Source organism: Pithys albifrons, chromosome 10 (assembly GCF_047495875.1).
Source record: "Pithys albifrons albifrons isolate INPA30051 chromosome 10, PitAlb_v1, whole genome shotgun sequence".
In the NCBI taxonomy this organism is placed as follows: domain Eukaryota; kingdom Metazoa; phylum Chordata; class Aves; order Passeriformes; family Thamnophilidae; genus Pithys; species Pithys albifrons.
This window is the reverse complement of record NC_092467.1, coordinates 16,028,596-16,055,408: the sequence shown is the minus strand read 5'-3', so window position 1 is coordinate 16,055,408 and position 26,813 is coordinate 16,028,596. Positions and strand designations below refer to the sequence as shown.

The following is a 26,813-nucleotide window of genomic DNA, read 5'->3' as shown; positions in this document are numbered from 1 at the left end:
ACTTGAATGTGAAGCACAGCAGGAAGAATGAAAGCAGAGCAGAAATAGCAGAAACAGTCATAGAGGAAAAGTAAAGGTTACCAATATCCCAGGACAAAGTATTAGTTCTCTAAATCTCTGTTGTATTTTCTGCACTGGTAAAATGACACACAATCTGTTTGTACAAATAAAGTATTTTGTGTGTCATCACATGTGATTATTACTACACTTGTTATGATGGTCTGAAAGTCGTTAATAAACAAACTCCCTGTAAATTTTGATGTTGTCAGACTAAAGTTACTAAGTTAACAAGGTCATGAAGCTGTTCTCCTTAGCTTTTTGGTGTGTCTACTAATGGGATTTTTATTCATGCTTCTCTGGAATGCTATGCCAGTCATCCCTGGATGAGTAAATGTAGAAACCTTTGCAGAGGAGGCACTCTGGGATGACTGTTTCCTGCATATCTGAACAGCCAGTTAAGGAACAGACTGAGCTCACTGATGGAAATTACCCTTGACAGAAATTCTTTGTAGACAAGACAATTAGCAGTTATGAGGCAAGTATCTTTAATTATATTCTTTTGGAAATGGGTTTTACAAGTTAGTATCATAAACTATCCACCAGCTTTTCCCCAAAGGGCAGAAGAGGAATAGTCCTTGGAGGGTTTTTTTTAAGTAAAAATAAACAACTACCTTCCTTCTACAATAGAAAAGATGAAGCAGAAAAATTTGTATCTGGATTTAGAGCTTGGCAAAGTAGCAGATGATAGAGATAAAACAACAGGACAGACAGGAGATAAAAGGATGTTATAAATAATATAGAAATATTAGCTGTAACATGGGTGTGAAATGTGCCATGGAGGAATATAGCGACTGTCAGGACTCTAATAAGAAGAGGAACATGGTTAAGTGTAGACACTTTTAGAAAAACTAACTTGGTAAGAGTCTGTCAGCATTTTCTTGTGAGCAATTTTGAGGTTTGTTTAAACTTTGTACCTGGATCCTGATTACAATACACTTCAGGGGCTCCACCTCATTCTGAATATGGGGTAGTTTTACTCAGTGGCACATTTTATTCTCTTTGTTCAAAAGCTCCTTTGTTTGAGGTGGGACGATGACTCCAATCAGGGATTTCAGAAAAGTACTCATCAGTATAGGAAGTGAGACATCACTGCAGGTAAGTGACTCAGAAACTGCCTTGATGAATAGATTGACAAACCCTTGATTAGTTGCAGCTTGGAAATGACATACAGAAAAGCTCACTGATGGCCTGAGTGAGAAATCTGTCACCTAAATCCTGGTCTGCTGTTGAAAGGAGACTAGTTATCTGAATGCCAAGAGCTACTTTTTATTCATCATTTAATTAACTTTAGTCTAATTTAATATGAGCCACTTCAAGAAGTTGTGGAATATGGGATAGATGATGAAAAGAGCAAAGAATTAATTACTTAGAATTAATTAATTACTTTATGCTGGCAGGTGAAGCTGATAATCTACTGTCTGTGACTTGACATCTTTTATTATTTAAAACTCTGCAGCTGGGTACTTCTGATATTTGGCTTGTGGGTGCTGTGGGAACTGCAAATCCTGATGAATGAAGAACAGCTCTCTAACCCTCTAGAACAGCTCTCTAACCCTGAGAAAGAGTGCAGATACGGTACTTACAAAGGGGGCAAAAGTTTTAGTCTGCCATGGGTCCAAGTAACATTGCTTCCAAGTAGTGCCTTCCCAATGTAAATATGATGTTTACCAATTTACAAAGCATAAGAGGTTTGCTTGGAAGGTAAAAAAAAAATCAGTTATTACCCATTAGGGATTTTTTCCTGTTTATATTTGATACTCACACTGCATGGTTTGGCCTTTGACTCAGGAACATCCTGGTGGAAAAAAAGGGAGGGAAATTTTTATCTAAGTATGTCCTTGTTTTCAGAGATCCTCACATGACCTTCAGAGGTCCCTTCCAATCTCAAAGACTGTGATTCTGCTCGTTGCAATTATGATGTAGTCATTGCCTTCACTGCAGCTCTGGAGTGGAAAGGATTTTTAGACACTTACCGCAAATTTTGGGTTGACCTTTAAAGAAGGAAGGTAGTAAAAATGCCAATTAAATGATTTTTGAATGTGTTTTGTTTAAGCCATGCTGTACTGCCATTAGTCCAGAAATTAGAATTGTACCAATATGTTTTTGAAAGCCATGTATATTTTTATAGACTTCAAAAAATAAAGCTTTTGATTAAATTTGCACACAAAGCATAGCTGCATAGCTTTTAGGTACAACACAAGACCTCTCAATTTTACTAGTAATTGTGTCAACAACCTCCAGCTGTAACATTCCTGTGTGGCAGGAGTCCTCACCTGAGACAGGGGGATAAGGCACTCTACAGAAGCTGAGGCTGTCTAGTGTGTGCTTCTCACTGCTGTCTTCCTCTTCCCCTGCAGGGTATTGTAGTGAGGGAACTATAAAGTAGGCTGTATGTAGGCACAGCTCCTGGGAGTACAGTTAGTGTTAGCTCTGATGGTGGTCTAAGCCTCTTCCAGTAATGTGATGCCTGCCTGCAAAGCAGCCCAATACTGTGAGGACTCTTTCCGACAGCTATGGAAGATTCAGTGGAATGAAAGGTACTTTTATAACTCTATTCCTTAAAAATAGGAGAGATGGGGACTGTTGTTGTATGTTTTACCAGGAAATGGCTCAGTATTGCAGCCTGTTTTAAGCAAGGCAGCTTGATTTTGGTTTTTCTTGGTGTCTACTTCAAACTCTCAATTCATTTATGATTCCACTGGATACTTCTGTGGATGAAAGAAAACAGGCATACTGAGAATAGTGTGTTATTTTGTTTCTTCTGTTCAAAAACATTATAAAGTTGTGCAAGCAGTTCAAAGCCTAAGTTTTAGATTCGGAAAGAGCAGCAAGGAGGGCATGGTCAGGCTTAAAAAAAAACAAAAACAAAACAAAACCCAAAAAATTGCTTCCACATAAACTATAAAAACAATGAAGGTTTTGCTGTTGATCATTTCTGAATTCAATACAACAGTTCTAAATTGTTACATGCAATTATTTTGAAGGGGGAGAAATAGTATCATTCAGGAAGTGCAGGTCTTAACAGACATCTTGCCAATAATTCTCTTGCCTCAGACACAGGGCTTGAACCAGTGACCTCTAAAGAGCCTTTCTAATTTAAATTCTGTGAAATAAATAAGCTTAAGACTTACACAACAAATAGGTCAGCTGCAAGTCAGGTCACCACATTACACTCAATGGTAACAGAAACTAGTTAAACAAGAAGAAACAATTTCTAGTCTTGAGCGAAGAATCTTTCACAAGTCCAGAACTTGCAAGTGTAAAACATTCTATATGTAAATACAGTAAGTTTACACTGCTGTAAAGAGTTTTCAGATGCCTTTAATTTTTTTACAAAAGTTAGAATCTGCAACATTGACCCCCACTGATCCATGCTCTTTCTTCTCATTTTATAAACAGTACAGATAAATTAGTACAGCCTGTCTGCACTCCATGGTGAGGAAGAAAGCATCCTCCATTTAGGAATAAAGCTCTGCTATCGGTAACCAAGTAACTTGGATTGCAGACGAGCAGGAACAAAGAGTGGGTATCTCTTTATGTAATCTAAAGCAAGAATGTTTTGAGTTCTCCAAGTGATGGCACAAAGGCTATAGGCTGAAACAGAGGCAGCTATAAATATGTGCAGTTCCTCATTGGCCTTGAGAAAACCGCAAGGATTTAGTGAACAGTTAAGGGTCTCTGGTCATAACCTCACAGTCATGAAGAGGGGAAGTGAACTGGGCTGTGAAGGAGCTACATTCCTTTCCTATTAAGTCAGTGTCACTCATTCCTGGGAGATTTTTATAAGGTTGTTAGATTAAATCCCATGGAAAAGAATGAACCCAAACTGCAAGAGATAGTTCTACGTTACCCTTAACACAAGCAAAGGCGATGCCGATTTGGGAATAATTCTTCTGACATCTAATCTTTAAGAATGGTAGCATAACAAATGAGACAAGATCTTCTACATACCTTTAAGAAAAAAATATTTATTTATAAAAATACAATGGGATCAGTTTGAGAAGTGTGGCAATAAATACAGTTCAAGGAAGAAAAAAGCACTTCTACATGGATATATTATGGCACAACAAAAGGTAAATGCACCATCAATCATGAGACTTCTGTTGGCTCAAGACTTTGTACAAGCTCCCTTTTTAGTAAGACAACTACTTCTAAGTTTGGTCAGTGTTGATAATGGAATGAATACACAATCACAAATGCACGCTTATGTCTAATGTAGGACTTAACCATTAGCAAACATACCTTAGAAACATAGCAATTATATTTAAATCACTAATGGGGTATCTTAAATTTAATTGGCAAAGACCACATGAAATTTTTATCTCCTCTGAAAAACAGAAAAGCTGTAAATATGTAAAATGAAGGCTTAACATGGTATGTAAATACCTCTAAGTAGAGATTGTGAGAATGCATAGCTCCTTATTTAACAACCTGGCTGTACAAGAGCACTTCCCCTTTCACAGTATTCCTTTTACTTCATATGCAGTTATTGTTTATGCTGTAGACTACAACTGTTACAGCACTAAAGGCAACTAGACAGGGAAAGGGCAGAGAAAGGAAAAAGGAATGTATGTAAGGCAGTATTTCTTTAGGTACATTAAGCGTAGTGTGTAGGAAAGACAGGTAACAATTCCACAAGGCTAGTTTCGTTCTTATTGAATAAAATAATGGACTAATACTGAACTTTTGATGCAAAGCTAATAATCAATGCCCTGGTCACTGTACTGACCATGGTAATCTCTTTGATAGTCATCTTGGTACTCTCCGTGATAGTCATCTGGATATTCTGCCTGATAATCACTATCGCTGATTTCTGACCCATTAGTTCCTGTCCCTTGGCTGCCATTGTGAATGACGGGTTCTGTGGGTGCAGCACAGTACTTGGGGTCATACACTTGCCGTCCAAGCCCATACACACTCATTCCCTTCTGTGAAGCTACTTTGTTGGTACCCATTTGTAATGAAATAGTTGAGTTATCCACAGGTTGTAATATGTGCTTCTGATCGTAGATGTCTCTCCTGGTACCTGGTGCCAACATACCAGCCTAATAAAACAGGATTGTAGAGGTTCAGTAAGAAGGTCAAGAGCTGTGATTATGAAATTTATGATTTCAACTAGTACTCCTTACTGAAAGTGCTACAAAGTACGAATTAAAGTATAACAGAGCAGCATAAGCTCACTCGTGGGTAAGACACAGAAAAAGGTTCAATTTACATTCCTCTTTGGAAAGAATATACTAAGTGCTGCAACTATGGTGGTGCCTGGAAGCAATTTCTTTTTTTGCCTCTGTCTAATTAGTACTTAAAATGAAGTTACTGTTTTCTTTTGGTATAACACTGCCAGCCGGAAATTCTAGAATCACCGGGTCATATTTATGATTTACGACACTCAACACAAAACACACTGGTTAATGATTAGAAATTCAAGCTCTTTAATTACTGTGTAAAGGCACAGCTGAACTGTACCCACTTGCTGCTGCCTGTTAAGACTTTGTGGCTGTGTGTCACTCACAGACTCTCCTATGTCACCAGCTCTCCCTGGCTGAGCTGTATCCATTCTGCCAGTGCCACACAGTGCTGCTTACCTGACTGGCTCCTTTGTTAGTGCCCATCTGTAGGCTAATCGTTGTCTGGTCAAATGGCTTATCAGTTTGCATTTTTGGATCATAGAGATGTCTTCTAGTTCCGTAAGCAGTCATGCCTGCCTGACTGGCACACTTGTTGGTGCCCATCTTTATTGGGGGATAGAAAAAAAATTTATTTGTACATTAAGCATAGTCTAAGGAAACAAATATGGTTGGTAACTGATGGCTGCAAATAAAATTTCAGTGCATGCTTTCCTGTAGCTTGACCACTACCCTAACAAATTACCCTTTCTCCTTACTGAGTTTCAAAAGGGAAAATAGATGCAGTTGTCATCCTAAGGCATTTCAATGACTGGCATGTGCCCAGCTGCATTGCAATTGGAATGGATGTATGCAGCAAAACATAATAAGTAATTTTTACAGTGGACTGTAATGATTCCTTTATACTGCCACAGCTTCTCTACCACAGGAATTTTAAGATTTTGTTTTGTTTTTTATGACTGCTAAGTAAAGTGGTGAGAAAAAAAGTTTCTACCATACAAGGAGCTTTAGCTATCCAAAAACTCCGTCTTTAAAACCACTTTAAAAGACAGAGATGATGCTGCTAATATCAGCTGTTCATTTCCTCCTAATTACTCTTATAGAGCAGATTTAAAACAAACAAACCAATCTTCCAGGCAGTCACTTGAACTTACAAAGCCAATCAACTGCTTACAAGAATTAAAACTTCATTCCTCCTCCCATGATAAGAATATATTGTGATTCTGCAGCTGGTTTTGTATAAACAACATATCAGTTAATAAAAACAAGAAAATAGTTCTCTAATGTAAGAAATTATCTGCAAACTCGAATTTCATACTTACCTGCAGGCCAATTACACTTTGACCAGCTTTTAGTTTTCCTGCATCAAAACTTCGTGCTTGTTTCTCTGCATATTTGACACCAATATCAATTGTAGTATGAAAACCTTTAGTTTTTGCCTATTGAGGGAGAGGGAAAATAGAGTATTCAGTATATTTTCTGTTACTGGAACACTGATTTTACAGCCCAGATGATGGGCTCTCAAATGATGCCACAAGCAAGTCTGTCTCTATGACAGACTGTGTGTCAAGGCTGAGAGAAGGTAACAGTTCCCCATGCCATTTGAAGATGGCACTCCAAAGCTACCAGTCAGTCTGCAGGAATTAGTGTTCTCCTGTGAGGCTCCCCTGTCCTCCAAGCCTTCCCTGGGGCATGTGGTAGCACACAGCCCACTGAAGGGCAACCTCTGCACTATCAGTCTCTCAGTCTGTCCTCTCCTGACAGGCTGTGTGCTGTTTTCTTTATTTACATTGGTTGCAAGGGTGCACCTGGACTGATGTGGATTTGTGCCAGCTACAGGGTACAAATACTTACCAGGCCTGCTAGTGCCACTAGAGTAGTCTGTACTTGAGTCATATTTCCATTTTCAAAAAGATCATTTGCTTCAAAAATATCATGTGGCTTCATGCCGTAGACTTGGATAGCTTTGATAAAATTCCCAATGTTCTCCAGCTAAACAGAAACAAGAGAAAGCCAGTTTTCTACTCAGAATTTCAAATCAGAAACTAAAAACGTTTAAAACTTTCTGTTGTGGGTTGGTTCATTTGCTTTTTTTACACAAGTTCTTTGTCTTGTGCAAACTCAATAAAATAGCTGGCATGTTTAAGAGTGACTGGTGGGAAGTCTGGGATTATTTTTTGTTAGTTTTAATACTGATTTCAGAAATCTGACCAAGGGTTTATCCAGCCTGGCATCTCTCCATCAGTGAATATCTCATATTTTATCGGAGTGGGCTTTGATAAGAAAACTTGTCTCAGCTGTGTGTCCCTTCCAAGAGAAATTCTAATCTAAAACCTGCTTCAAATTTGAAAATTTGACATGGTGGCCATACTATTTGACTTCAGCAACTGGTAATTTTGAATAAAATTAATCACATAACTATGTGGATAGTAAGAAGGTTTAACTTGGACTGAAGGTATTATCTTGCTCACCTCCTGGGACCAAATAAGCTTTGGGGTTTATTAGCACTATGTACTGTAGAAACTGGAAAGCCATATGGAATACAAGGAATAAGAATTGCATCTCATCTTTCCTTCTGAAGTCTTAAGAGGTATTAAAATTTAAAAAAAAAATAAAAATCCACCAGATTTAGAAGTGTTCGATGCCAAGGAAGCAAGGAGGCTGACATAGCAGTATTAAGATAGACCCAACAACAGCAAAAGCAACCAACTTTAGGTAGCAACCCTTTCGGTGCTTGTTCTAAATGCATGTTGCATCCTCTCTAGATGCTTTCTCAGGAGGATACTTCATACAGCAATGTCCAGGTATAAGCAACCTGTTGACCTAACACCTTGCAGCACTACCTGGATAGAAAGCTCAGCTGTGACTTAATAAAAAGTAAACAGCTTTGTTTTCTAACTTGGAAAAGGCCTCTTGCTATAGGATTCTAAGTTCTTCTTCCATGTGACACCTCATTGAACAGCTAAAGCACTACCACTAAATATGTATACTCAACTGCCAGTGATGAGCCACCTCAGCTGTAGCTGCTTTCTGTTAAACAGTGTTCATGTGTGCAGTATCCTCAACTGCTGGATATGTATCATACGCAAACTTGGTGCTACTAAGATTTAAGATGGACCATATTCACAGCAAATTTGTTAATACAAAACAAAAGAACTGTTTGGGGGTGAAAGGGGTTAGAGGTGAAGTTTTGGGTTTGGGTGGTGTTTTTTTTGTTTTACCTGGTGCCAATTTAGTTTTGATTGATTAATTTTCTTCACTGATCCTGGCTGCAGCTTATTTATAAGCCTGGGGAGGTGAAAAAGAGGGAGATGCTTAAACAATAAATCTCATCTTTATACCATTTGTGCAAGCATTATATAATACTTTCACTCACGCATTATTAGTTCCATTAGTTTCATCAAAATTTTTAATTTTTTGGTTTATGCAGAGTGTCTAGCTCAAATTTCAGGTCTAATAAGTCTAGGAGACCATGAGAGTTTTTGTGTGCCATTTGATTACTACAGAAATGAGCTTCACCAATTAATTTAGAAACACTTAGAAATTTTTGATGAAATATAAAGGAGATTTAAGCTTTCATTTTTACCACAGTTTCAAAGAAATCTCCCACCCTACAGTCAGCTATCTTTGACTCTTATTGTTGATGTGTTTTGAAGGGGAATCTTCAGAAAGTCCCTTCTTATTTCCACAGAAGTAGAAAACTCCTAAAAATAAGGTTACTTATTAAATGCTTACTCGCATAAGATTATGCCATCTTTTAAACCCAGCTGAAAGTTTGCACCAATACTCAGCCCTGTAACCTCTTCCATCCAGTTACGCAGATCTTCTTCTATCTGGGGGTCATATTTCAGGGCAATCTGTAACACAAGTAGTTATAAAGTTACTTCAGAAGAGCAATCTCCAACTCTTTCCACTCCAACTTCATTTCAGAGTATGCTATAGCAGTTGTCCAGTGATTTTATTGCTGGAGTTTTAAATTGTATTTTATACATCAGAGTGGAGATATAAGAACTTCAGCTAAAATGTTCATGGCTTTACTAAAGGTCTATTTTCAAAAAAGCACTTTGAAGCATGTCCCACTCCTCGCTAGTGTAAGAATTGCTGCAGCTCGTGAACAGTCTTTTCACAGCTGCTGAGGAATGAAGACTTGTTTTGAAAAAAATATTTGACACAAGTTGTACTTTGGCAGGAAGTAAGAAAGGGAAATAGCGTGTTATGGACACAAGAATTCTGAATTGCCAAGCCATCAGTACTACTGCTCACATGTACATTTCTACAGGGACATTTTATATAATAGATTAGAAGCTGAAGATTATGGTGCCTTTGCTTTTATAGCTAGTTTATGATTAATGGGGAAACGACCCAGTAAAGTCCCCTTGTTGCTACAACGTTAACAGTTATCTTGCTGGGGATTCTGGGGATTCTGTGTATCTTTGTTTAACCTTTATTATGCCTGCTATTTCTCTTTTTGACCTTGCTGCAAGACTGATAGAATAAACTGATCTCCCATTTTAATTGTAAAGAAAGAAAACCTGCAATAGTCTTGAAGTTAAAGGCAACAAGCAGAGGGCCAGAACTTTTAGCAAGGTGACTTAAAAACTCCTTGTCCAGATGTTCAGACTTCACTACTCTGCGTGTCAGTTTATGTTTCAGTCACTAGAAATCAATCCATGTGAAAGGAATGCTTAAAACCAGTGAACTTCAACTGTGCCAGCTGCCAACGGCCTCCGTGTTCCTTCACTCTGCCCTTTGTTCCCCTCCCCTGAACAAACTGAAAAGTAGCTCAAACTTCCTTCAGCCTAAACCTGTCACCTCTGCAATACTTTTCAATATTGGCGAGTTGGACAAAAGAGATTCTATCACTGAAAACATCACTACTTTTTCTGAGAACAAAACAAAATTGTGTGTGATAAATAACCTCCATTAGTATGGAGATTGGCAACACTTTTCCACCTTCATTACTTGTCCCGCATGGGTCAGTTAGCAAGGTGGGAGCGAGGGAGCTACCGAGAGAAACCAGACAGGCAAGCACAGAATGTACTTGCAGTGTTTCCAACTCATGGGAAATCAGCTCACCTACACCAGTTCCTTACAAATTCCTAAGAAAAAACTCGCGTAAAGCCATTCACATGCAAATTAAAATGTACATTTCAGGCTTTTTACATATAGTCTTAAGATGTCAGCCCAGGAAGGCCAGCTATTAGCAGCTATATTTATACTGCAGGGGCTGAGAATTCCAGCATATGTGAATTACTTGAATAGAGGCAATTACTACATTTTGGCTAGCATTAGTAATCCCTAACTCCAAACTGACCAAGCTAAAAATTACAGTACTCTGTTCTCTATTTTTCTTCTAAGTGGAATGGAAAATTCCTGTATCTCTGGCTTTACTTCAAAAACTTGCCTGAGTAATACTTATTTTTCTTAGACTGTTTGTAATAGTAGTGCTATGGTGCCTTAGTTACAGATCAGGATAATGCACTTATCCCATCCCTATGCTCAGATCTTAATTAAAGTATAAAATTTTGTGCAGTATTCTGCACAACATGACAAGGAAAATGTCATGACTTTTTTTAATCACACCTCTTGGATATTAGATAGCTAAGATGAGAAGCAGACTGGAAAAGGTAACTGAAGTTCACAGCTTCCTTGAAGGACACTGCTTTGGTTTTTGTCTCTTTTCAGTCAGTAAATATGGAAGCCAGGAGGAGTGAGAACCCTAAATGCTTCTGCAAGTGTGGCTATTTTAATCTTTCTTGGCAAGCATATAAAAGGCAAATTTTTTCCTCATTTAATAGTGAGTGCATTCCATATGTGAGATTACAGTTGAGTATTAAATTGCTGCCCCCATTGCTTGGGGAACTTAGAAGTAATCAGATGGAATTTTATCACTTCTGAAAAGTATTTACTTTATGTTGGAGTACTTCGCCATATGTTCAAATACTGAGTTTTTCAAGAGGTTTTGAATTGTCTTGGGGTATCACTACAGTGGTTATCTAGGGATAGGAAGAAAAAAATGCTTATACATATGAGGAGACTTGTCTTTTTGCCATTAAAAGCATTACTATTAAACCTGCTAGTTTTCAGAACTGTCTTCACCTACTGTACAGTTTGACTTAAATATGGTAACATTTTTGTTCTGATTTTTGAGCTGGTGGGAAACTAGGTTACAAAAGGTAAAAATTGGTGCTAGTTTCTTCACAAAATTATATTCAATCTACCCTGAATAGCTAGAGATGTGGAAATTTTAGAATCAGGTTTCAAACATGTGAGAAGGATGGGTTAAATGGGGAGACAAGTCAGCTACTACCAGAAGCAAGGCATTATGCTTACTCTGAATGCTTAGCTCTTCTACTCCCAATAGCACAACCAGAAGTTATGTAACACCAAGTTAGAGAGTATTTCAGATTTTCCACATGCGTATATCAGAGTTGTTCCAGTTTTCCTTTGATTGGTATCTTTGAGGTGGAGCTGGAAGCTTTGATATAAATGTAAAAAATGATGTCTTTTTCCATTACTACTAACCAATGTGCCAACATTTGATCCTTTATAAATACTGAACTTTCATGGAGGAGACTTAAATCTTACAAGTCTACAGCGAAAGAAAACATTATCTACTGAAGATGAAAGCAGTAGCTAAGCAGCTTCATTCAAAGTATCATCAGCGCCATGAAAAAAAGCTTCAGTTTCAGAATATGTAGAAATTATTCAATTGTAGCAATGGATATAAAGATTTTATATAAGTTCAAAATAAGATAGCACAAAGCCAACTGTTAATTTCTTTACTTTCTTCTGACAAATACTGAAAGATAGATAAAATTGTGAATGCTCCTCTTTTTGTTGACACTTCAGATACACATTAAATAGTTAGAAATATCTTTGAAAGGAAACTAATGTTTACACACGTGGTCAAAATTATAGGAGATCCAAGGTTGTGGAAGGAAGAGGGTAGGTGTTACTTGCCTATTATAAACCGATATACGTACATTTATGCCAATGTATGCCTCAGGCTAGAATCCTTGGGTTAAACTTGATTCCTCTGGCAAGTTCATAGCTGATTCTCACACCTAGTTCTGTTCAGGTAGGACTTTACTGTTTGGGACCTCTTCCACTGTAAAACCCCTCCCTCTCTCTGTAGTACAAGAACAGCAATCATCACTGTTTTTATCAAGCGTAAGAGTTCCTGGAAACAAGCAAAGTTATGTTGGCCAACTTTAATGATCTGTCTGTGTCCCTTGAAGTTACTCAGGGTGCCTGCAGCATGTTAAGTTTGAGTGATGATGTTAAACAGTATTTCACACCATAACTGATAGCATATGGCCTTTCAGTTGTCCTTTCATACTAATCTTTTCCAAATTACACAGTACACACTGTGCGCTAAGGGCTACTTATATGCCAGATCTCTGGTTTAAGAGTTCAGCTGCCTATATTGCTGCTACTCTGGAAAAATAGTGTAATAGTATCTCAAGAAAAAGTTTAAGCACACCGAACTGCTTTTTACACTGGCAGTAATAAACAGAAAACTTAGTAAGTTAAAAAACTGGTATAAAAGATAAAACTTTCAAAGTTACATATCATGTCATAACGGCTTGCACTTCTTAGTTCTGATGAAATTTTTGATTAAAGGCTTTCTCCTCCCAGCAAGGGTCAAAGGTTTAAAGTGCACCATGCTAAATTTAAAGTAGTAGTAGGCATTTAAAACAACACCCACTCTCTAGTCAGGAGTTTTAGCAGTAAAAGCATATGCTCGTCAAAGTGCATCAACAACTCTATCATGGGAACAGTGACAACAAAACCCAAGATTTATATACACAGAAGAGTGTAGGTTGTATGTTGTGGTTTTCCAAGGTACATAAAGTACAGGGACATGTACAGTAAGAGAAATAAGCAGGACTTTACTCCAAGATGGCATAGGAAGAGATTAATACATACTTTTTCACCAAAGTGAACAGAAAAATAGATAAAGCCCTAAGTTTTGGATGTTAGCATTCTTTGTAGGGAGAAATTTCATATGGCCCCTATTCTTGCTTGAAGTAACACAAAATTACTAACTTTTCCAATTAAAAAAATAGTGGAGAAAGCTTACCTCGTATCTAAAATTTACACAGCAAAACTTTGGTGAGAAGAACAGTGTTAATATCTAACTGGCTATGTGAATGACCAAGAAAATGTCACAGAACAATAAGTTCTTATAATCAGGGAGAAGGATTTTCTACTTTTTTTTTTTTAATTACACAACCAAATGTAAACTTTCTGGTTAAAATTCTATGGTGTAAATAGATTACTGTACATATCTAATCTTCAGCTTCAGAGGTGACAGAAAGTTGTAAAGACATAATCACTGGGTATTTAGTCATAGAGTAAATAAATAACATAGCCTCTAAGTTGAGACAGAGAATCTAAGACAGTGGGGAAAATACAAGGTTTTGATTTTTACTGAAAGTGGGTAAGAAGAGGGAGTGACATGATACCAAGATGACTGTCAAGTGAAGCTTCATGCCATATGAGCTACCAACCCAGTGACGTTTCACTGTAAGGACAAATTAAAATTCCCTGTTAATTTCATGTATGTTGACCTGAACTGATGCAAAAGCAAATGTCAGAGGAGCCATATTTGTGCACAAGAAACCCAGTGGTAAAGGGAATGTGAAAATCCAGATGAAAACCAAAAAAAATAGTACTTCAAGAACTAAAAGTCATCATTCAGTATTTGAACATGCACTTTTTTCTGTCATTATGGACTGTTGTATAGAAAGGCAGAGAACACTCTGTGTTGTTTATATAGAAAGATCTCACTATATCCCACTATGCTACTTAGCACAAAATTTTACATCTGTATCCATTTTGCTTAATAGTCAACAATATTTTTTGTTATGTGTAGCATAACTGATACCTTGCCAACATCTCACTGTTTTCTCTGTAAATCAAAATTTGGGCTTTAATCTTTAAAGGAGGGAAGGATGAGCATCAATCCAAAATTCCTGGCATTCTTCCCACAGGCACCAGTTTAAACTCTGTGAAGAAAGAACAAACCATGCCTCAAAGTTTCCAAGTCATCTTACAAGTACAGATATCTGTACTTGTGCATGGTGTTTGTTGCCAAGTCAGCTGGCTGGAAGAACTAGGTATTCTACTGCCTGGCTGTCCAGTAGGACTTTGTGATAGCTTGCAGACTATTCAAGAAGCAAATGCTACCATCTCTTCCCCCAGAGTGCACCAACAACTCAGACACACTACCTGCCCTTGGACTGGGTGCTGGTTCCCTCTTGATCTTGGCAGCTGCGTTACTGCAACACCTTCACCCTTTCAAACCTGTTCTCAGTTTTTATTGTACTTCTCATTTTATTGTACTTCTCATACTTTTATTGTACTTCTCATTCTTATCATGTCTTGTCAGAGTCACAGTTTTCTAGCTTGTAATTCCAATTCTCCTTAATCGTCAGCTGTAGCACCTCATGCCACCGTACATTGGTATCAAGTTCCTTTGCACTATTAATTTAGTCTGTATATTGCTGAACTACCTACATTTCTTCACAGAGTATGGTTTCAGGAGTAGTCACTACCTATTATTTTAAATCGTTGCTGTTTTCATTCAAAAAAACCACTGGGATACAATTCTTCTCAGCTAAGATCCAACTCAATGCACAAAGGCCTGTTATTCCTGATGGGAACTGAATTCTTGGTTTTAAACCCACCCCTGGTATGACTGATATGACGTAGCAAATCTGGGCAGGCTCTGACATCACTAGTGATGTCTTCTGAAACACCCTGCTGAGTACTGCACAGAAAATACTGGTTGCCTGCCATACTGACAGACATTAGTGATGCCTAGTTAATCTTGTTTTGAGGGGGGAAGAAAATAACTCTTACAGAGCAATTTGGTGCAGAAACAGAAAAAAAAAATCCAAAGCATCTGAAAACAATTTAGTTTTTCCAGTAGTAACCCAGCAAGTGTCTCCTGAGACAACTTCTACTGTAACTCTGTTGGAACAGTAGTTCCCAAAGCCTCAAAGGAGCCTGCAAACAGAAACAGTATCATCAATGATCACTTGCTCTTTCTCAGAATACTTTTCTAATCTATTGCTACTACAAAAACTCAGGAAATTATATATTTGTTGAAGTTTACTTATTTTTCTCCCCAACAGAATGGCTTTTAAAATACATCTTTTCATAAGCAAACTGTATGGTGAGTTTGCAGCCCTTTCCCAAGGCCCAGCTCTGTTGACAAGTCTTTCAAATTTCCCTTTCAAATAGGACCAAAAAATCTGGTTATTTCAGTCAGAGTCTCTCTCTATACATTCTTTCTTCTCTTCAAACCCTCTTCACTTACCAAAACCAGAGGAATTATGTTTTACAGCAGCAAGTGGCTAATTGGTAAACTCAAACATTCCTCAAAACAGTTGCCTAAAGAAAGCTGACAAGCAATGCTAAAAAATTTACTCAAAATGCACATTTCTTCTTCCTCTCCAGCAAAGACACAGTCCATGCTTCATTTTCTCTGCACTTTTTCCAAAGGTAAGCTGCAAGACTCTGCTCTTGTTGCTGCTGTTTTGCCCCCACATGGTAAGCTCAGACACTTGGCTGTGCTGCGAGGTGTGATCCCAGGCACAGCTTTGACTGGAAAATGAACCAGATGACATGGCAGGTCTTGGGTAACAGGCATTTCCCAATTCACAGTGCTCAGTGTTTCCTGCCTGGTCACCTGTCAGCCAGTGCTGATTTAATTCCATGAATTCACATTAGCTGAATGGCCTAACTGAGCTGGGTGTCGTAAGTATTCATAAAGAAAACACAGGTTTCTCTAATGCCTACCACTGTTTCACCCTGGCACATAATGATTCAATCTGTCCTTGTTTTTTGTTTTTTGGTTTGTTTTTTTTTTTTTTAATTTAGGTGAAAGACACGATTTCTTGAGAAGCTCCTTAGCTGCTTCTAGTTAGCAAGGTCTGCCTAGGTTTTTATTTCACAAAGTCAGGAGATCAAAATCTGTCAGTTCATGCATAGCACTTTTTTCTGGTTGAGGTAATTTTTCCCATAGCCAGTTTTCTTAGCAGAAGCACAAAAAATGCAGATTTCACACCCTAAGCTTTAGAAAACCTTGTCTATCAGCTGCTTCATACTATTGTTTTGCTTTATTGCCAGCAAAAATATTGGAAGAATGGACTTAGCACAAAGAATGAAAAATAATCTGCTGCTCCCAGGCCTCCACCTCACCCCCTCCCTTCCCGGGTATGTCTCTGACCAGTTAAAGTTCAGTAGGTGATGCACAAGGTTGATTATAAACCAGGAAACATCCAAATATATTTTAGATATGGTCAACCAAACAAGTTGTGCTTTAACCACATAAAGTGTTATAATGATATTTTTAAAAAATAGGTGATGATCATAAAGATGTTAGAAAATGTTTACTTAATTTTCTAATAATATCCATCTTTAAAGGTCTACCATTAAAATTCTGAAATGACAAGAGTGACAAAATTTATTATTAGACGCACTTTTAGCTCAACTTTTTATTTAATGAAAATGTAGTTTTAGTAATGTACAAATCAAGCCATAGTCCTGCTACACTGAAATTTATGACTACCGAAGAAAGTACTACCGTGAAAAGAAGAAAAGATAGTCAAACTCCTGCATAAGGTGTTCTGATTCAACATCCTGTAGAAACTTCTAAATCAACATTTTTCAGGAATTAAGCACAAGCAGAAAGAACAGCTGGCACTGCTGGGGGTGGGTAGGGCATCCAAAACTTAGGATGCCACGAGGATAGTTGTGGTCTCATTGTGCTGGACACCTGAATGGACAGTAGGTTTGAAATACCCAAGCTGCAGAATGTATGGGAAATTCTGTGCTGCAAATAACTGAGAAATCTCAATCCTTAAGTATAATGGAACCTTAAATTCTTCTGTAGAACAAAATGCTCAGGTGCCCTGACTGAACTCTAACTTTGTTAGTTATGTTTTGTTCCAGTTCTTTTCCATCCATTCAAAGACCAGTGCTTTATCTCTGATATTTAATCTCACAGTTTTTTTTTTTTTATTAAAACCTGCTAGATTCTTCCAAGTAGAAGTACTTTTCCACAAGAGAAACATTTTCAGCATCATTTATTAATGATAAAGGTTGGTATTAAGACAGACCATAATAAAAAGGCCTTAGATTTTATTTTCATAGAAAGTTAGCTGTACTTTTTACTTGTTTGGGGCATGACATCAGCAGGGTAAGGGAACAGCTTCTCACAAAAGCAAGCAAAGACCATTTAGTCTTAGAACACTAGAGATATGTGCCTGAACTACATCTGCTTCATTGACTTAACAATGTATTGACTTTCAGATATGATATATAGCAGAACTTCAGACTGATCCCCCCCACAGTGTTATGAAGTTAAGCAAAGCAGTGGCAGGTTACACAGTGGGAATCTCAGCAGGAGCTGCAGTACAGGTACTGCTCCAACACATCCTTCCGCTTGGTGTGTACTGGCCAGAGCTCTGACTCATCTTAAGCATGGGCAGAACACAGAAGGGAAATGTTAGCAGTGAGGTAGGAGCTGCCTTTCACCATGAACATTTAAATATAACCAAATCCCTTCATAAATTCACATGGATATTATGCCTTATCTTTTTCTGTGAAGGCTTCTAGTATGTAGTCAACTGATTAGGGACAAGAGAAAAGTATTTTTCAATTACACTTGTATTCCCAATTTTGCTTGAATAAGATAATGATCTCTAAATAAGAGGCTGAAGTAGTGGAAATATCAGCAGGAAAGCAATATAACAGGAGAACTTTCTTAGCAGAAAAGCAAAGTAAGGTTTTTACAGCAGTAATGTCCAGTTTTATCCTGGGAAGAGCCACGGCACAAATATGCAAAGCAGGCCAGGAAGATTTTTTTAGAATCCATCTATAATTCTGACAGCTAGGATTTGCAATAGAAAAGATTCCACCTTCAGGCAGGCACTTGAGAACAGCAACGAAGTGCAGAAATATTTAATTTTTGCCCAAATCTAGGAAAATACTGGTTGTTCAGGTCCTGCAGGGTGTATACACAAGCCACATACAGTTTCACTTCTCTATAACTCTTAAGAATTACTCTGTAGCCAAAAGGTTGTCTGCCTACATAAAGTCCTCAAGAAAAATCCCGTGTTGACCCCAGAAGACAGGGTCAATCAAGTCTTAGAAGGGAAGCAGCAAAGGCACTGAATGGTTAAAGCCTTGTTTCCAGGAGCAAGTAAGTATCAGTGACCAGAGCAAGTTCAGACTCCCCAGGCTTTAAAGTATGCTTGGCCCTGTTGCTGGGACTGGGCAAGGCATTTGGTGAGAGTCCAAACAGGGCACTAGAGCGTGGCTGTGACAACAGCACTTCATGCCTCGCTGGGATGGCCTTCACTCACTGCCAGCTCCTCCAGCGTGACCAATGCCTTCCAGTCTCCATCATTTATACATCCAGGATAGTATCCGCTTTGGATAAGAGTCGGTTTTATAGAAGCAACAAGAAGTTTAATTATTTCTCCCCTCCAAATACCTACTAAAATCTGCAGTGGCTCAAGGAAGAGGAGAAAGTGGGAAAAAAAAAAAAGGTTATTTTATTTTTTAAATGGGGTGGGGGGGCGGGGGAATTAACAGAAAAAAAATCCCCAAACATAGAACCACCTACCTGAAGAAAGTCAAAACTGTTTTTGAGAAAAACACTATAATTCAATTCCACTAAATAAAAACAACAACATAACTTACTATGAGGCATTACTTTAAAACTGAAAGTATTTACTCAAAAGAGAGCGTTTGCTGCTGAATATAGCTATTCAAGTTAGAGTTGTTTAGAATCTGATACTTACAAAAACATTTTTAAGCAAAAGAGTCCCTCTTAAAGAAAAGAAAAAGGATTTTCACATGATCTCACTTAGAAAAAATCTGTTTCAAATTGCCCTACGTGTCCTGGCCTCAAGCCTATTTTTACTGGAGGCCTTTCCTGAACAGTTCCATAGGGGATGGGAATCTCTACAAAGTTTGCCTTAAAAGGACGTGTCAGATGCCCAGTGTATACGGTGTTATGCAGCTACAGAAGCTAACAATTCTGAGTACAAAGAAGTTTCTATCCTTTACTCTTCAAGGCAAATTATAAATTATTTGGAGGCAAGAAAAAGCCTCCGAATTAATGTTCTGTCAAAAAAGACAAGGTGAGACAAAAATCAGTGACGTACTGTTGTCCCAAAGAATGCATGCATCCATCTGCCTTTTAAGGGTATTGACTCAGGAACAGGACTGTAATAAGTATTTTAATCTATATTTTAAACTAAGTCAAACTCTGGAGCCACACAAAGAGCACATTCATTTTTAGATTTTAACCAAGCAAGCCTTACTGTAATGCAAATCACACCTTTTATTTTCTGAAACTGCTAAACCCATTTAATTGTCATGACTGTCAAACTCTATTTGCTTTCTTCAGAAGTATTCCAGCCATAGGAGGTATGAGCTTCCAAGTAAAGGATGCAAGACTTGATACTTATCCCATACCCTTAAAAATTAACCTTAGAAAGTTTTATGATTTCCTACCACTGGTAGAAGTTTTACTAAAAGTTTATTAATCCACCACAAAAGAAGTCACTATAATACATTTGATACATACAGAGAAAGTGCTTCAAATTTGAAAGTGCAGACACAGTGTGCTTCCTAAGGTTAAACATAGTCAAAAGTTTTCAGCAAACATCCTTATTCTCAGTTTACTTAGGCCCTGTGCTTTGCTGGCAGCAGCACCAGCAGTTTCTGTGTCCTGGCCTCATGCACACACAGGAGCACACGGGTCTAGTCCTCCACCTCTGCTTTGATGTTCATGAGGTAGCTGTAGCTAATCCTGGCTAGACCATGCCATTCATCCTCTTCCTCCTAAAAAATATGGTGTAAGCCAAAAGACAGAAGTGGAAATTACACCCCTCACTTGGGGCTTTTCACAGGGCAGCAATACATGCCTCGCAGTTCAAGCAGTGACAGTTCTGAAACATGAGGACTCTGAAAGACAACTGTCAGCTTTGCAATGATGTATCTAAATTTACTGGGGATTTAAACCATTGGGCATAAGAAACCAATTCCTGTGTCAGGGGTTTACAGCAACAACTGCCAGATGTCACTGGGACAGCCACTTTCACTCTTCTGTTCCATCTCACCTGCTCAGGCTACCTTTTGGGGTAATGCATGGGTTCCCAAAGGCAAGCCTCAATGTTTGTGGACTTAGACAAATGCACAGAACAGGCAGAGCTTGTCTACAAACGGCTTTAAACTAATGGCATGGGTGCTAATATCCAAGCTGCTGGCAAGACAAGTGTTTCCATGGCCAATTACTTGCATCTGCTTATTGTAAAAAGAGCTGTATCATTGCTATGAACTGGCAACCCAATGCTGCATTAAGTTCCATCACTATCAGTCTGTAGCTGTTTGTAGGGCTACTTATTACTGCCGTATTATTAATACTTCTAATGAAGTAGCCACAGAACAGGAAACTTACACCTGATCATGCCTAAGAGAGCAGACCTGTCCTGAGATTGTAACAGTGTAAAAGAGAAAAATGGATTAGACATATCAAGATAGAGCAGACACACTGAGATAGAAAGTAAAGGATTAAGATGTCTAGAAATACTGCAGTTAAGATTCTCCACTGCTGGACTATTTCTTCCTTTAACAACAACAGCAACAACAACAAAATCTAACCAAAACAGGTAGCTATTGATTAGAGCCACTGCATTTAATACCACTTCTGAGTCAACATGAGAACTCTTTACATGTGGGGTCTTACACTAGAATACAAATTAATAGGTTACTACAGCTTAATAAAGCCAGTGATTCACTAGGTTTCTTTAAATAAAAAATCCTCTACAAAATTTCCAGTAATAGGCTTAACTCATGTTTCGACAATTGAGGTGACAAACACGTTCTCAAAGTGCAAAAGGCTTCTGGCCAGAAAAGGAAGGTTACATGATCTGGAAGTGGAGGGCAGCACACAGCAGGACCATTTTCTAGTACTTCTTGTTGAACCCAAGTTATGGAATGTTAATATTGTCAGTCAGGGTAAAACTAAGTATCAGAAAGAAGTAACCAGCAGGGATATTGTAAATAAGTTGAAGAACTCATAAATTGGTTGCTAATGCAGTAAAAAAATGCATCTCAAGAGTAACTAACAAAATACAAGCTTTCATTCTTTATATCCCTAATGTGTTTTTAAGTGATATATGTAGTTAATGTGCCAAACACTGATTGACTGTAAGTTTAGCTATGGAATTATTCCATTGTCATATTTATGTTTTGTGCACAGTTTTGCTGTTGACTCAATTATCAAAACTATACCATTAAGTACTTTTCTCTTGTGTCAAATGAGGTCTAGGCATCTAGTTGACAGTTTCTTGAGTAAAAAAGCAGAAATTTTCACTCAGCATCTCATTCATCTCTGTGTATCTTGGTTATAGGAGGACTGGGAACAGCCATTACAAAACAGGATGCTTCAAGATTAACACACTCAGATTTCTGGAAATCAACAAATATAAAAGACAAAGTTAGGAAGTTCATTTGAACTGCAGATCTGTTACCAAAACATGAAGCCAGCTAGAAGAAAATTCACACTTCTTTGAAAAAAAAAACCACAGAAATTGGACACAAAGAGAAAGTTTTAGTATTTCCCACAGCAAAACTGATATTTAGCTAGGAAATGTTAATTTCAAGAGTTATGATCAACTATCAGAAAAAAAAAAACAATTGCATCTGTTTATTTGGTCTTTAGCAAGTAAAATACAGGACAAGATTTTCTCCTCAGCAGTTTCAAGAGGAAGATAATCATACCTGGGACTGGTTAGCATTATTCACCACAGACACTTCAATTCTTTTTCTTTAATCTGTATTTGCCCTCGAGAAGGAAAGCAGGAAGTACAACTGCCCTCATGCACACTTGCAAAATAGAGAGATATTTTGTTTACAGGCTTCGTTGGTCTAATAGCCTTCTGTTTAAAAAGCTTGTTTCCCTTCCTTTTCCATCTTGCTGGTGCTTGACCTTTGAGGGTGGCAGCTGCAGGAACAGGATAACTCACCTCAGTTACTCCCTGGTCTTAAAAAAGTTTGGAAAGTGGTACTGACCAGTGGACAGCTTCCTGCCACAGGGATGACTTGGAAGGAAGGTCAGGGACATGGAACAGCCAAATGCTATGCAAAATTTAACTCCCCACACAAACCATATTTCTGCCCATCCTCACTTTCTTATGAAGATGAAACTGGCACTGCATCAAACATAAGAGGAGGGGGAAGATAAATGCCTGCCCAATACAAATAACATTTCCATGGGAAGGGTGGAGTCACTAGGAAGCAGCTGAATGAACTGGAACCTCTCCTTCTGCCAAACATTCCTGTTTGCTCCACACCTTATGCAGTGAGACAATGGCTCATAAATCAGACAAAAACATAAAAACTAGTTGGTAGCTTTATCTAATTGCATCATCATCTCAAGCTATGCTAACCTCATGTACTGCATTAACTCTCCCATTGCTCCGGAAGAAAATAATTTCTTGCTTGCAGAAGAAATCATCCATTTCAATCAGCTTAAAGGGCTCCTCACTGAGTATTTGTTTTGGATCAAGTATCTTCTGTGATCTCAAGTAAACAGGGAATCAGCTTCAAAGGGATTACAGTAGTTTGACTACCTACACATTTCTCAAGCAGACAAGTTTCCTTACAGCTGGGAACCAGTAAACAAAATCTATGCTTTCTTTGTTGGAATGAGGAAAAGAGATCCATAACAAGAGCCAGACACCATATTGGTGTGAACTAAGGTAAGGAGTAAAACAAGAGAAAGGTGGAGCCTCAAAAAAACAAAAAGGGGGGAGGGAAGGGCGAAGCCCTAAAGACCAAACTAAAAAAAAAGATTTTATGCTTAGAGACTGAATCTTGAACATCAACAGCAAAACACTGCTTGGGGATGAGCACTGAATATTTCTAACAAGGGTATCTAACATTAACTGTCATTCAAGTAGGGAGGTACTACAGCTACTTACAAGTACTACTCCAACACCACAATAAGACCCTCATAAAACAATATTTTGCACAAAGGCCAGTGTCTTAGAAAGTGTGATTACAATCAGTAGCAAAGCCTGATCCTCCAAGAGTCCGAAACTAGATGCTGTTCTTCAAATCTTCATGAGACAACAGAAGGATCTAGAAAAAGGAATTTCTGATTTTTAGAGACATTATTCGCTGATCTTCTAGAATTATAGAGAGAAACAGACACACATCTAAACACAGACCCATGCAAGAGACTAGATTAGAGGTACCCAATAGATCTGTATATAACATAATTGCTCTGAAATTTGATCTTGCACAATAAAAATAACATTCTAAAAGTTCAAAGTTGTATCTTTTCTGGAGTTTCCGTTGTTCATTGCAGGGTTTTTGTTTGCTTGTTTATTTTTAAAAGGAGATGAGTTCATTCATCTTTGGCACACTTAAATTATTTTCTATGGCACTGCTGCACTAACATTTCCAAGGATGGCAACAGAAACCTGCAAACAAATAAACAGAAGCTGCCCCAGAACATCCATCCCTCTGCAATATTTGCATTGAAGGCAAATGAAACAACACTCAGCAGGATGAAGTAGAAGGCCCTTTGCATAGAGCTATGAAATATATCAGTTTCCAACCCTCTGTTAATGCACAGACTTGGAATAGTTCCTTTCAGGAGGCCCTAAGGAAGCTGATGACAATAAGAAACTGAAAGAAAGAACAAAGACCGTCTTCCCATCTTGTCTCCATTAAGAGATCACCATTAAGCCTACATGAGTCTGTCAATATTTTTTAAAGTAGAAGAGGATCTACTTTCTTCCTAATTCACATGCAATAATACACAACATATGTTTTAATCTTTTTTCTTAGGCCTTTGTTTTTAGGATTGTAACGGTGTAGATAAATCACCAAATTAGATGCTAGAAGCAACCACTCTGGAAGACATTTGGTTACATGATGTCATCAAACTTTGCAGCAGAACCCACAACCATCCTGAGAAAGCCAATAAAGAAAAAAAAAAGACAAAACTTTATTTTGTAAAGCATAAATTAAAACGCTTAAAGTTAACTACTTTTCTCCCTCCTCCCCTTTCTACTCAGCTACAAGTAAAACAGGATTTGGGGATTTGCTGAAGCCTGAAACCAGACATGTGGGTGAAACAACTAGTTATTAAATACCACGTTTAGAACTTAAGATTGTGAATAAAGACACAGCACGAACTTATCCCCGCCTGTTTAGCGGTGTCGTTTTATAGTACAAAAGTTTTTCCTCTTATCAGGTAATTGTTCCTAGCAAGGTAAGAGCTGGTGTAACAGGGCAGCACTAGGCACCTTTTGTTCCACAGACTATGCAGAAACCTCGGCAGAGCGGCGCGCAACCCCCGGGGCCCGGCTGCTGTCAGCGCTGGCCTTTCTGCCCGTTTTACACCATAGTCTCGTGGTGGCGGCGGTCGCCGAGGCTCTCGGTGCTGCCGGAGCTCCCAGCAGGGTGCAGGGCTGCGGGAAGCCAGGATCGGGTCCCGCTCGGCGCTCCTTTGTGCATCCCCGCGGGGCGGGGCGGACGGGTGGACAATGCGCGTCTCTGTGCGGGGCCCGCGCCGATTGGCCGCGCGCCGCCCGTGCCCGTGATGTCCCATGATGTCATGCAAGAGGAATGCGCGGCGCGGGGGGCGAGAGCCGCGCATCGCTGAGAGGGGGGCCGGCTGCGCCCCGCCCGGCCCGGCCCCGCCGCGGCGCCGCTGCCCCGCTCCGCTCCGCCGCCACACGGCCGTGGGACGGCAGCGCGCCCCGCGCGGTCCCGGCGGGAGGACAAGGGACGAGCGGGCTGCCCCGTGCCAGCACCAACGACGGGCAGGTGCAGCCCTGCCGTGAAACGCGGCTCCGAACACGGATCCGCCCGGCGCTGACAGCTCTCCAGCCCCCGCCGCGGCAGGACGTTTCGAAGCGGTGCCGCGGAGCGCAGCGCTGTCCCGGGCCGGCGGCGGGAGCATCCCTGCGAGCCGCCACGAAGTGGGACCAGCGGGACTCCCGCCGGTAGCCGGAGGTAGCGAAGCCCAGCACGGCATCGCGCCGCGCCTTGTCCCCGTCCGCATCCCATCCCATCCCGCCCCGCCGTCCCGGCGCAGACAAAGCCCAGCGAGCCCGGCGCCGCAGCCCCCCGTACCTTGTTCTTAACCTCCGCGGAGAGCCCGTAGGAGGGCCCCTTGTTGAAGTGGGTCATGGCAGCGATGTCCCGCGGTCCGGGGGCGCTGAGCGCGGGCGCTGGCGGCTCCGGGCTGAGGCGAGAGTCCGCCCGCGGCCGCGGAAAGTTCTAGTCCCACCCCCCCGGCCCGGCCCCGCGGCCGCCGGAGCCGCCGCGCGCCAATCGGGGCGCGGGGCCGGGGCAGCCCCCCCGGACCGCGGGGAGGGGGCCCGGGGAGGGGCGCCCGCCCCGCCTGGGCCCGCCCCGTCCGCCGCCACCGCTGCCGGGCGCCGCCCGGGGGTCCGGCCGGGGCGGGGAGCGGAGCGGGGAGACGTCAGCGAGAAGGAATCCTTGGCCATTGGGGGCCGCCGCCGCGGAATGCGCCGCCGCCGCGCATTTCTGCGGCACGCGGTGCCCTCGGGGAGCGGGCGGTGGTCGCGGTCCGGCAGCTCAGGGGGCCTCCCCGGCCCGGTCGGCGAACGGCGGGTACCGGGGGGAAGCGCGGCCGGCCCGGCATGATGGCACTGAGGCACAGGGAAGCCGGGGAGGACTCTCCATTCCGGGCAATGCCTGCCCTCGGGCCCTTCCCCGGGCGGTGCGGCACCGGGGGCTCCCGCCGCCGTCTCAGAGACGGCCTGGCCGGAGCGGATCCAGCCGCGGGCAGGGCTGGCGGCTGGGAGAGCCCTCGGCCGCTCCTGCAACCCGCTCCCGCGCCCTGGCTGAGCTACTTGTGACATTCCTTTAAAAGGTTACAGAATTTCAGGAAACTTGGCAAACACTGGGAGATGGGGAAAGGGGGTGGGGGGAAAGAAGTGCACGATCGTGGAAGTGAGATTAAGGTGTAGCAGCACGATGGGCTCATGCTCGTCTCGAGCTCATGGTTCCTTTGCCCCATGCTATGGGCGCGGATCCCCTGGAGGCACCTCGGGATTTGGGTGCGGATCACCTCGTTCCTTACGGCGTTAAGGCACTAACGGGCAAGGCAGCGCTGTGTTGGTGGCTGCTGCGGAGAGTGGTCAGTCTGCTCTGCCGTGGGAGTTCTAAACCTCTGTGGCAGGCACAGGGCACACACAAGGTCTGCGTGCTGGGCATACCAGCGGGATTACACGGGATCCAGCCCAGGGAGCGTTCGTTCCTGGCAGCCAGCGATGGACCACGACTGGCTTCGTCACTAAAGTCGCTCTGGAAAGCGAGTACACAGTGAACACTTGGTCCATTGAATGAAGTACTGACCCGAAAATACAGCACTGTGTTTCCTTCACTGTTACTACATACAAAGTAACCTTTCAAATACAGTTAGATGTTACCAAACTTGAAAACAAAAATCATAAAATGATCTACTGGTAGGACGAGTTGGATGAGGCACAGCAGGCTGTTGGAACCTGACTGTTGGAGCTGTGACCCACCTAGCCACCTACTTGATATCCT

General features: G+C 40.7%; 2 protein-coding genes across 2 annotated transcripts in view; one reads left to right on the top strand and one right to left on the bottom strand.

The window, feature by feature from the left end:
• The window catches only part of SLC44A3 (solute carrier family 44 member 3), a 37,154-nt gene extending 36,896 nt beyond the window's left edge, over nucleotides 1-258 (top strand). The window contains exon 16 of the mRNA XM_071565904.1: nucleotides 1-258. Coding sequence (XP_071422005.1) covers nucleotides 1-6 — 6 coding nt within the window. The 3' untranslated portion in view covers nucleotides 7-258.
• Nucleotides 259-4,008: 3,750 nt separating this feature from the next.
• On the bottom strand, nucleotides 4,009-25,541 carry CNN3 (calponin 3). Its single transcript, XM_071565803.1, has 7 exons — nucleotides 25,368-25,541; nucleotides 8,922-9,043; nucleotides 8,408-8,474; nucleotides 7,041-7,178; nucleotides 6,509-6,625; nucleotides 5,646-5,792; nucleotides 4,009-5,105 (listed from the first exon to the last, which is right to left on the bottom strand). The coding sequence occupies exons 1-7, from the start codon at nucleotides 25,422-25,424 to the stop codon at nucleotides 4,758-4,760; spliced, it is 996 nt and encodes a 331-aa protein (XP_071421904.1). The 5' UTR covers nucleotides 25,425-25,541; the 3' UTR covers nucleotides 4,009-4,757.
• Nucleotides 25,542-26,813: the final 1,272 nt, after the last annotated feature.

What these genes read in the sequence shown, in the direction of transcription:
- CNN3 (XM_071565803.1), bottom strand. Translation starts at nt 25,424, where the DNA reads ATGACCCACTTCAACAAGGGGCCCTCCTACGGGCTCTCCGCGGAGGTT. An exon ending in CAAAACTAAATTGGCACCAG is followed by an intron (nt 7,179 to 8,407) that starts GTAAAACAAAAA and finishes GTTTCTGTTTAG; the next exon opens with CTGGAGAACATTGGGAATTT. An exon ending in CTAACAAAGGAGCCAGTCAG is followed by an intron (nt 5,106 to 5,645) that starts GTAAGCAGCACT and finishes CTGTTTTATTAG; the next exon opens with GCTGGTATGTTGGCACCAGG.